Source organism: Bacillus rossius, chromosome 7 (genome assembly GCF_032445375.1).
Source record: "Bacillus rossius redtenbacheri isolate Brsri chromosome 7, Brsri_v3, whole genome shotgun sequence".
NCBI lineage: Eukaryota > Metazoa > Arthropoda > Insecta > Phasmatodea > Bacillidae > Bacillus > Bacillus rossius.
Genome location: NC_086335.1, coordinates 20,830,391 through 20,842,128, shown reverse-complemented (window position 1 = coordinate 20,842,128; position 11,738 = coordinate 20,830,391). Strand labels below are relative to the sequence as shown.

The window sequence follows — 11,738 nt, the reverse complement described above, 5'->3', positions numbered from 1 at the left end:
AATGCTGACCGCGGTGGTTGAGAGGCCAACTGCCATAGCGCCGTTGACTTGTTCCGACTACCCGCTTGAGGAGTCCCGTGCTCGAGTCCCGGGAGATACATCTGCACGCGTCTTCAATCTAACATAGGCAGGAAATTGACTAAATAAAATTAAAAATTGCTAATGTTGACCTGGTGAAAACCAAAATGAGCGATTCTCTCAGTACTCGACAGTGATGTGTAAACATTTAACCTCGTTAACGTTCAAATTCATGTTTTCTTATGTTCAAAATAAACCTTTAATAATAAACTCGAACAAAAATTGTAACGTAGATTATTTTATTTTAAGTGATACCAACCGTGATATTTATACAAAAAAAGAATATTTATTTGAGGGGAAAACGGTAAAAAAAAAGCATAATTATACTATTTAAATTTTTTTAAAAATATCCATGAGCGGTGTAAAATTCTGCGATGTTAACGTAAGCGATTTGTAGGGTTTAATCAAGTGGGTCCGCCATTTTTAAAGATTTCTGATACCTAACATTCCCCTACCAAATGCCGTATACCGTGAGCTAAGATATTCCACACACATTGAAACTCTTACCAAGTGGTTACGTTACTCCAGTCCGATGTAAATTACCAGGCTTCGGCCTGAACTTGCTGCGAGTGGATGACAGGTTGCTGCGCAAGGGGCGACTCAAGCGTGGTTGTAGTTACGGCAGACATGGAACGTTGGAGCTGCCCGTCGTTAAAGAGCAAAGCGCTTCGCCTTGTACAGTGATGTAATATTTAGGTGGCCGCCCTGGTACGAGGGTCAACGGGCCGGCACTTCACAGACCCTTCGACCGCACGCAAGCCACTACACTGTCCCGCTCTGTCGTCGTTAGTGGCGCGCCTCTGAGGGTCTCAGCGATGTTCCTTTACTTCTGCGGCGGGATGAAGCACATGTCCCGCTCACACAGTTGCGAACCCAACTCCGAGTTGGGAACCTACATAACAAAAACACACAACTTAGAGCAGTCATAACTTACAAACCTAGAAAAAAATCCACGTAACTTAGAAACTGTCATATGTTAGAACGATCATAACTTAGAAACACGTAACTTAGAAACACACAACGCAGAATCACACAACTTAAAAACTTCGTAACTTAGAAAGTCATAACATAGAACTATCACAACTTAGAAACACACTACTTAGAACTGTCATCACTTAGAATCACACAACGCCGAACTACATAACTTGGAACTATCATAACTTAGAAGATCCTATCTAGTGTGTTTCTAAGTTGTGACAGCACCCCCTCCCAGTTTACATAGAAGTTACTGAAATAATCTAATTTCACCTTTTTTAAGTGTTGTATGTAAGGAATCTGAAATATATTTCCAAAACAGATACCTAAAGAACTCTAGCATCCTTTAATCAAAATATTTTATAAAGTACGACCAAGGTGGCTTTTTAAGTCCAAGGTTTCAAATACAAACCGCGTGTTGTTTATATCATAAATATTTAAGAGTATTGAAGTAAAACTCGTTTACAACGTCCCGCCTACTTGAAAATGAGGCGCTTGCAAGTATTTAAAAATGTTGGTTTCAGTTGATGTATAGTGATGTTACACATATTTAAACATATCTCAGAATATTTAATTAAAGAAAGTTTGTTTACGCAATTATAAAAATCGGACGAATTGTGTTTTTTTTATGTAAAGTTGTATTTAGTAAATACAAATCATTTGGCATCAGATAATTAAAGGTAAGTTAAATAAACGCTTTACGTTATTCGCCCGTTGAACATTTATATGTTTAACCATTTTTGTACTATTGCCACTCGGACAGTGATGAGAAGATTCTATGTCAAATCATTGCCACGCTGTGAGGAATAAGTGGCACTTGCACAGCGTGCAGTTATGGCCTTATCACACTCTTGCTGTTAGACCTCAAAAGTGCAAAACACATTCAGGCAGGCCCAGCCGTGTATATTTTTTTTAAATATTTTTCTTAATCCTGCCATACAGTTTACGTATTACCTTTAATTTGACTTAATTCTCCTATTATTATAACTGGCTTCAAACTACCCACAATACTGAATTTGAAATTACTGTTTTCATATTATTAATCATTCAATAATCATTTGTAAATCCAATTTTATAAATAAAAACCCGTTTTAGAAACGCAGTAAATGAATTTTTAGTTAGTGACAGCTTGACCGTATGGCAAAAATTAAACCATTGATAATTATCTGGGTAGTTAAAAAAAAATTAACAGATAACCAAATAACATATATGTATCTTACAAAAAAAAGTAAAGAAAATAAAATTAATATAAGTGGTATGACCATGGAGCCATGATATCCTGAATTTAATTTCTATGGTGATATGGCTTTTGATTGCCATGGGTATGACTTGTTGAGTGACATGACCATGGCGCATGGTTATCGAGCTTCATGTCAAGTTAAATGTTTTGACCATTTTGGACTGGCATTATGAATGTCAAAACCATGTTGACATGGCTCGTTGAGTGTTGTGACAGTGGTGGGATGTCTGGTTAGTGTCATTACCAGTTTGCGCAATTATTGAGTGTCGTGAACGGGCTGGCATGCCTTTTTGAGTGTCATGACCATGGTGACATGGATTGTTGAGTTTCGTGACATCGGTGATATGGTTTGTTGAGTGTCGTGACAGTGATGGAATGTCTGGTTAAGTATCATGACCATGTGCGCATGGCTTGTTGAGTGTCTTGACCACGGTGACACGGCTTTTTGAGTGTCGTGCCCATGTTGACATGGCTTGATGAGTATCGTGACCGTGGTGGCGTAAATTGTTGAGTGTCATGACCAAGGTAACATGGCTTGTTGAGATTCTTGACCTCGGTGACATGGCTAGTTGAGTGACGTGACAGTGGTGGCATGTCTGGTTAAGTGTCATGACCATGTGAACATGGCTTGTTGAGTGTGGTGACCATGGGGTATGGCTTGTTAAGTGTCATGACCACGGTGACACGGCTAGTTGAGTGACGTGACCATGTAGACATGGCTTGATGAGTATAGTGACCGTGGGGGCGTGAACTGTTGAGTGTCATGACCATGGAACCATGGCTAGTTGAGTGTCGTGACCATGAAGACATAGCTGGTTGAGTGTCGTGACCATGGGGCCATGGCTAGTTGAGTAACGTGACCCTGGTGGCGTAAATTGTTGAGTGTCATGACCAAGGTAACATGGCTTGGAGTGCTGGTTGAGTGTCGTGACCACGGTGACACGGATAGTTGAGTGACGTGACCAAGGTGACATGGCTGGTTGAGTGACGTGACAGTGGTGGCATGTCTGGTTAAGTGTCATGACCATGTGAACATGGCTTGTTGAGTGTGGTGACCATGGGGTATGGCTTGTTAAGTGTCATGACCACGGTGACACGGCTAGTTGAGTGACGTGATCATGTAGACATGGCTTGATGAGTATAGTGACCGTGGGGGCGCGAACTGTTGAGTGTCATGACCATGGAGCCATGGCTAGTTGAGTGTCGTGACCATGAAGACATAGCTGGTTGAGTGTCGTGACCATGGGGCCATGGCTAGTTGAGTGACGTGACCCTGTTGGCGTAAATTGTTGAGTGTCATGACCAAGGTAACATGGATTGGAGTGCTGGTTGAGTGATGTGACCGCGGGGGTGTGTCTGGTTGAGTGTCGTGACCATGGGGGCATGGCTGGTTGAGTGTCGTGACCACGGTGACACGGCATGTTGAGTGACGTGACCGCGGGGGTGTGTCTTGCAGGCGCGGTGGCGCTCAAGGACGTGCGAGTGGACGTGCCGGAGGCGGTGGCGCCAGGCGACACGGTGGCGCTGCGGTGCGACTACGACCTGGAGGGCGAGTCGCTCTACACCGTCAAGTGGTACAAGGGCCGCCAGGAGTTCTTCCGCTTCGTGCCCAAGGAGCTGCCGCACACGCGCGTCTTCCCGCTGCCCGGCGTCAACGTCGACGTGAGTGCACGCCCGTGGCCTGTCCAGCTGTTTGGTCCTCCGTGCTTGTGCGTGTTACCACATTGTTAAGCAATAACTGCGATGTTGCAACTCCTTGCAAACATTAACGTAAATAGTGGTCTAGTCATTTGTAAAACAGACTGCACAATGCTTCGCCAATTTTGAAATAAATCTTTACAAATATATACTACTTTATTAATATAAAAAAAATTTCTTGTTTAAGAATATTGGATCCTAGTTTGTACAGTTAACAGCATTGTGGCTGAAGTTGTTAAAGATACACGATTTCCTCATAAAAATTAAATTCTGAAATGGTTTTCTTCTGAAACTAGTTTTATTTCCTTACATGAAAATTAAGAGATTCTGCTTACAATCGTCATGTTAATAATTTAACATTTTTATTACAGTAACACATTTTCAGAAGTCATTATTTTGATGACAATATTGGGAAAAACTCAATGAATACTGGTTTTAACCAAGGCTTATACATGTATTCAATTGGAGGTGAACATCTTTGCATATTTTCCTGCGAGTAAATTTTTTTTTTACAGTAGTACTGTAGTCTGTTCAATCAATTATTTTTTTATTTATGCCACTTATCACTATAATACCTGTAATGGAATAATGACGTTCGATAAAAAAAAGCCGGTATTTAAAAATGTATTGTTAATTTGTTTACGATTTACTCTATTAAAATAATATTTCTTATGCTTAGGATTATTTAGTAGTTTATTTGAAAGCTTTTGAATAACAAGGCTACTTAACAAAGAAATTACACATTTTTGCAGTAATTTGAAGTTAGAAAATATAATAAATATAAATAAGGGCAAGAAAATATAAGGTGCTGTTAAGGGGCTCAAAGTGATTAAATATTACAGGGATGGCAATCGAAACATGTAAAAATAATCTTACAATATTCCTGATGATGATTTTCATTGTAGTGTCTTGTTTATGACCAAGTTATTTATTAGTTATTGTTTTATTTTAAATTTGGCAGGAGAGTGAATATATACATAAAAACTTTTAGTTGTTATGATTTTACATAAGATGTCAGAACAACATAAGAACTGCCTGGATAGTATTTTAATACTTTAAACTTTGAATAGTTTCAGATGTTTTTTTCTGAGCACTATCAAATAAAGTTTCGAGGACTTACTGAGTCATAAGTTTTGATATAGTTAAACATAAATGAGTTCATAAAAGATGCCAATTATTATTTTTTATTTTATTTTTTATTTTTTTTAGGCAATTAAGTGCACGAGCCCTGAAGAAATATTATTATTTTTTATATTACACGTTCCTAGAATCAGTGATTAATACTTTACGTAACAGAGATTATAAAGTTCTCGTTTGATATTTATCTGACGTTGAAAACATAATAAAAAGTCAATTACTTGCACACTTAAAAATATAAATTACATTTATATTAATATTAAGATGATAAGCAAAAACCATCATTTGGAAGACAGTTTATCATTTGACCGTGATAGGTATGTTTCCCAAAGAGCACGAGGCTAGTCGATGGAAAGTGACGTCTGTTTATCCTTAGACCGTGATAGGCAATTTTCTGAAGATTACGCCAAATAGGTAATGGCGAATTTCACGTCGTTAATGTCAATAATAAGCTTAATAATCTATATGTTTTGGTGCAAACTGGGCAGGAATTGATTGATAAGGTATATCCCGATATTAGTAACATAACCACTAAGACACTAAATTGAATTCAAGAACTGCGGTATTATGTAAATGACGGTCCTGCGCCAGACTTCAGGCTGTGGAGCCGTGGAGCCGACCGCCATCTTGGATTTTGACATCACGGTGGCCATCTTGGATGTCTTTGACCTTGACTATTACCTTGACCTTCAAAATTCCTAGGTTTATTATTATGAATTTTCAAGATGGCGGACATAATGACTTACTGGAGACTGTTTGGCAAGGAGCCTATGCTGCTTCTAGGACTTTTTATCATATTTATTGATATATTTATTTTTTACATAAAATTAATTTTTTGCATCATTCCGGGATTGAACCAAGGACAGGAACTAATCGAATCAATCTATATATTAATTGCAAATTTATTTAACGAATTATGGATTTTTTCGAAATTATAGCTGAATAATTATGAATTTCCAAGATGGCGATACTACAGTAAAAATAAATTATTACTGCATTCTAGCAGGTAAAAAATTAAACTAACATGATGGTAGCGCATTCTATAACATGTAAACAAGATGGTGGACTCCAGTAGACGGAAACAAGATGGTGGATGTGGCCCCTGGCCTCATACTAACTATCGATGTATATATACCTCGGTATTAGTGGTGGGAGTTCAATCTGCCTGTGTCTTCTGTTGATGTAGGATCTGTCGTATTTTTTTTTATTTTTGTCTTCACCGGGTACAAACTGCGGACGTAAGTGCATGATTTAAATGTTATTTAATTAAAATTTTATTAATTAAAATGTTTAGTTAATTTTTAATTTTTTCCGATTGCCTAGCATAAAAATTACGGATTTTCAAGATGGCGGATTTTAACTAAAAATGCAACAATCTATAATCCATGATGGTGTCCGTAACGAAACATGCAACGATTATGTCATACACGCCCAAGATGGCGTGTGTAACGAAATTTGCAACATTTCTTTAATCCAAGATGGCGAGCATAACTAAACGTGCAACAGTGTTTTTAAATAATAATTAATTTTTTATATATTAAAGAATTTTTTTATTAACATCTCATAATAATTACAGATTTTCGTGATGGCGGACATGACATCATACTAGCTGTTGATATATATACCTTGGCATTAGTGGTAGGTCAGTCTGCCGGCGGCTTCCGTGGAGAAAGGACCTGACAACATTTTATTTTTATTTTTGCTCTCGCCGGGTTTGAACTGAGGACTATATGATGTAAGTGTATTTTGTAAATAATATTTTATTAAAACATTTTTTAATAATTTTTTTATAAATATTTAAATTTTTTACATTAAAATTGTATAAAAAAATAAAAATTTTCAAAATGGCGGCCGTAATGGAAATTGCAATCAAAGATGGCGGTCATGAAATCCTAATTCCAAAAAAGCCATATCGGAGGCTGTAGATATGGAATTTAAGCCGTTTTTAGGAATTTCGCAGCCGTTGTTTTTTTTTAAGGACTAAAACGGGATATTTTATCTCAAAACGGTTTTTTTTCCTTCAAATTATTTAATATTTTTTGGTGGAATTTTTTTCTCAAAAAACAAGACATTTTGGCAGATTTTAGAGTATTTTGGGCAAATTTTGGCAATTTGGAGGGTACCGGTGCCAAGTCTGGCTACTGGTAATGTTCAAGTGTGCTAAGACATGGGGACCGATTCTTTTATCGGTAACTGCAGAACTGAAATGTGATTTCTGTTTACTTTTTATCACTAAAATCCAGAGGAATTTATATAGTAGCAAATGCCGAGAAGAACCATATTCCATGTAATAATATATTTCAGTCACGAACATTAGTCATTACACAATAAGTTTTACAAAGTACGATACTATGCATATATGTATATCAAGACACATGTAATTACGGCGGGTAAAATGCTTACAAAATATATTTTAATGCACGTTAAATACCCAGTACAATATCATGCGAACAAGTGAGAGAATAACATTATTTTAAATGCAAATATCCCGCGGGCATGCCACGCATAAACATAGTAATGCAAAAAGCCAGATAAAAACGGCTATCATACAAGATAGGACGATACTTTGTAATTTGTATTTATGCTCAAAGAGTATTACTATGATTATGACTTTAGGTATACGGACCGTAATTTGAGAAAGGCATCGTTCAATGAAAATCTGCATAGACAAGGATAAGTTACATGTTCACGCGGCCGCATCACGCCGGAGCACATGTGTGATGCAAGCAAGCACGGCAATCCTAAACTATAGCAAAGGGACATCGACAAAAAGTTTACCAAAACTAAAATTTAACAGTGGCAGTCCAAAACCAGCAATTTTGAAAACTATAAATACAAGAGCTATAATTTACATGACACGGCCACACGTGCCAGCAAAACGATTACCGCACTTACGTACATACACAACGCAACTTGGGCGTGTGCCCCGTGGAACTTCTAAATACAACCTAACTAACTACACTAAGTATGTTATCACCCGCATGAAAGTAAGGAGAACAGGCCGTGGCAATGCAATTCCAGCCTTTATATAGGCATCAGAGGCGCCAAGCGCGCCTGCGCACATCGCAGAAGGAGAAACAAACACTGCCCAAAAGAAAAGAGGGGAAGTGGGAGGAGGGAGAGAAGCGTGATGGCTGACGCTCAAGTGACGTAGCGTGACTGCGCGGAGTAATCCACTTCAAATTTTTGGGTTATTTTTTTTTTACAAATTTTGAAGGTCAAGGTCAAAGGACAAGGTCATACAATATGGCCACCGTGACATCATAATCCAAGATGGCGGTCGGCTCCACGGCTCCACACCCTGAAGCCTGGCGCCGAACCGTCATTTACATACTACTAACTGGCTATATTGTCACCTATAAATGAGCAAGTTAATAAAATAAATGATTGGATTCTATCAAATACTTAAGTATAATCTCAAATCTACTACTCAGTTAACACAGTCGTGGAAAGGCAGGAGGCAGGACATTATCCATATGAATTTTTGAATTGTTTGACACCTCCAGGAATTCCTGCTCACAAATTATTATTAAAAGTAGTTTCACCTATTATATTACTAAGAAATTTAAACCCACCTAAACTGTGCAACGGCATGAAACTCAAAATATTTAATTTAAGAAATTTTTGATCGAATGTACAGTATTAACTGGCTACGGAACTGGTGAAACTGTTTTGATACCAAGAATACCGATGATACCCACAGAATTGCCTTTTTAGTTCAAACGGCTCCAATTCCCAATTAAATTAGCATTCGGAATAACTATTAATAAAGCACAAAGGTAAAAATTGAAAGTTGTTGGAATTGACTTAATCACTCAGTGCTTTTCACACAGCCAGTTGTATGTTGCCCTCTCACGTGTAAACATAATATGTGCGTTTTTTTTTTTTAAAATAATCCGGCAGAAGTTATCAATGTTAACATTACCCACATGCTCGACGTAACAGGCTGATACAACACTACGACAGAAATAAAATGTAGGCGTCTATGCTCTGCAACCCATGCGAAGCCGGGGTGGGTTGCTAGTATACTAAATTTTAAAAATATATAATGTTATATAGGCTAAAACATTCCGAAAGAAATTCTGTACATGATGTTGAAACCACATCAAAATTCATTGTGTAGTTTAGAAGAAGTAGGTGACCAGACAGATACTGATAGCGACTTTGTTTTATACTAGGTTATTAAGAGATAAAAAAAATAGTATTAGCTAGTATTTGTGAGATGTTATAAATTTGTTTAGTTAAGCAAGCACAGAAAAGATTTTTTAGGTACTCAGTTTCCTTCTTAGTCCCGCAATTTCGCAGGTTTTTGCCAGCTTGCCCTATTTGACGATCATGATTGAACAAACAACTCATTCCGTTAACGTGGACAGGCGTGGGCCCAGCTTCAGAGCAACACATATTGCACTGCAGACCTCGACACTCAGTGGCATCTAAGGAAAACGCTGTAAAATAGTTCGCGTTTTCAGTAACACTTCACTAGGTTTTACAATTTATTCGATTGCTGACATCGAACTTGCGGTCGAAGGGGTGAACTTAACTATTAGCACATTTGCAATTGAGCTGGCTTCAAGGGAAGTCGAGTTTTTTATATGTAGTAGATTATGGTATTATTGTAAAAATGTTCATAAGATCCTGAGCAGACTTTGATGAATTACCTTCAAACTTTGTTACAGTTTGTATTTTCTTGTTACGAGGTACTACGGAATATTATAACTTTTATTAATCATCCAGTTTCCTTACTCCGAATTTTTTTTACGTCAAACTAATATTGTGTTAACTAGATGAATAAATAGACGAATGCACGAAATTGACTCAGCGCACAACAGCCGCCGCAGACTATTTGTTTATGGAGTTTGAGTCATCTTCGAAGCTTTAAGTTTCCGCGAAATTTTCGTTGGCGCGAATGGGATGAATGTATGCATGCGGACATACATGAATTCATCGCGTGCAAAGTGGTTTCCGACAGCGTGATGGGGTGAGGGGGGGTGGGGGCGGAAGCGAGTGGGAACAGCGGAGAAGGAAGGAAAAAAGGGGATGCAGAGAAAACACAGCCATTTCATAATGCAGTCTTCTGCGGAAACAATTTACATCCCGAAAACGCTTTAAATCAAAGCATTAGATTTCATCCTTTCCTTTTAGGTTTTTATTTTTTATTTTTGGGTGAAAACAAAGATTACTCCTAGAGTCTCATTCCCTTTTTAACAGTTGTAACACATTTACTGAACTGTTATTATTTGAGGGAAAAATATTAAGACAAAATTTCTTAATTTCTATTTCTAAATACTACTGAATGACACAAACCAGTTTTAGTATATTTAATCACCAAATCTTATTACATTAAAAGGGCATAGGCTATTTATTTATTTTCTTTGTCAATATAAGTCAGGTTTTTTTAAAAAAAAAGATTGCATTTATTGAAATAGAATTTCCTGCAATTTTTTTCTTATTAAAATACAAACAAAATAATTAAACAAATGTTTTTTTTTTGTGATAATATATATGCTAGGGACTTAATAAAATGAAATTTAAGACTTCCTACGTGTAAAAGCTTAAATAATTGTGTCCGAAAAAACTTCACGCAAACTTTAAATATATATATTTTTTAACAGTGTTTAAAAAGACATCTCACTCCAATTACATAATGAAAACATTTGTAATATTCGCTTAAGGACTACATGGCTGAAGGTCCATACACGCGATCAGTCCGGCTTCAGTTCGGACTGCTCAGTCCAAACTGGGACTGCTCAGCCCGAACTGACAGTTTGGACTGATCTTCCCCACACACGATCAGTCTTGTGGTGGTCATTGCTGATGTAGTTACAGATGCACACGTAGTAAGAAAAGGAAAACAATAGCAAAGAAACCAAATAGTATAAGCATATATGTTTGCCTCAACTCTCAGCTGATGGATTGATTCTTTGGACTAATAGTTTGGACTGGTGAGACACTGTTCCCTCACTTGGCAGTTTGGACTGAGGGGGACTGAGGGTCCGTAGTCCGAGTTGATAGAAAGCCATCAGTTCGTCGGTTCATCAATTCCAACTTATTAGTCCATGGTCATTGCACAACAGAGCAGTCCCTCTGTGTCTGATAGTGTGTGTGTGAGGGCCTTTAAATGAATGCATTTACGTCTGCCATTTCTCCAAATTTTTTTAATCGTGGGAAATATTTATTTTATTTTTTTAGGTTTTTCAAAAAAAAAAGTCGGAAAAATTTAAAGATTTGCCCATCAATCAAAGCATTGCAAATAAAAATTTGAACAGGGTTCAAAACATAAGGCCTAGAAAATGTTTCGTGAATCTTTTGATCTGTATTTATGCTTGTTTGCAAATATTCTCATTATTTGTTTTTCAAAGTTACCCAGTATTTGCCAATTAAATGACTCTACTTCATTAGCCTATAGTTTGTTTAACTTTTATGAAATTCACCAACAAAATTTTCTTTCTGTGCATTTGTTTATTTATCATTTCATTTATTCCTCTTATCACTTTAATGTTTCTTCTAATAGTGCCATACCCTGTTCAGTGTCGTTTTCATAATTTTCCAATAATTATAGGTTTTAATTAAAAATTTCTTAAAACCACGATCATTTCTGAATCAATATTTT

At 37.1% G+C, this 11,738-nt stretch overlaps 1 protein-coding gene across 1 annotated transcript in view; it reads left to right on the top strand.

Moving 5' to 3' along the window:
• Positions 1-3,668: 3,668 nt before the first annotated feature.
• Positions 3,669-11,738, top strand: part of LOC134534412 (uncharacterized) — a 288,355-nt gene continuing 280,285 nt past the window's right edge. Inside the window, exons 1-2 of the mRNA XM_063372876.1 lie at positions 3,669-3,702; positions 3,750-3,955. Coding sequence (XP_063228946.1) covers positions 3,669-3,702; positions 3,750-3,955 — 240 coding nt within the window. The remainder of the gene's footprint in view (positions 3,703-3,749; positions 3,956-11,738) is intronic.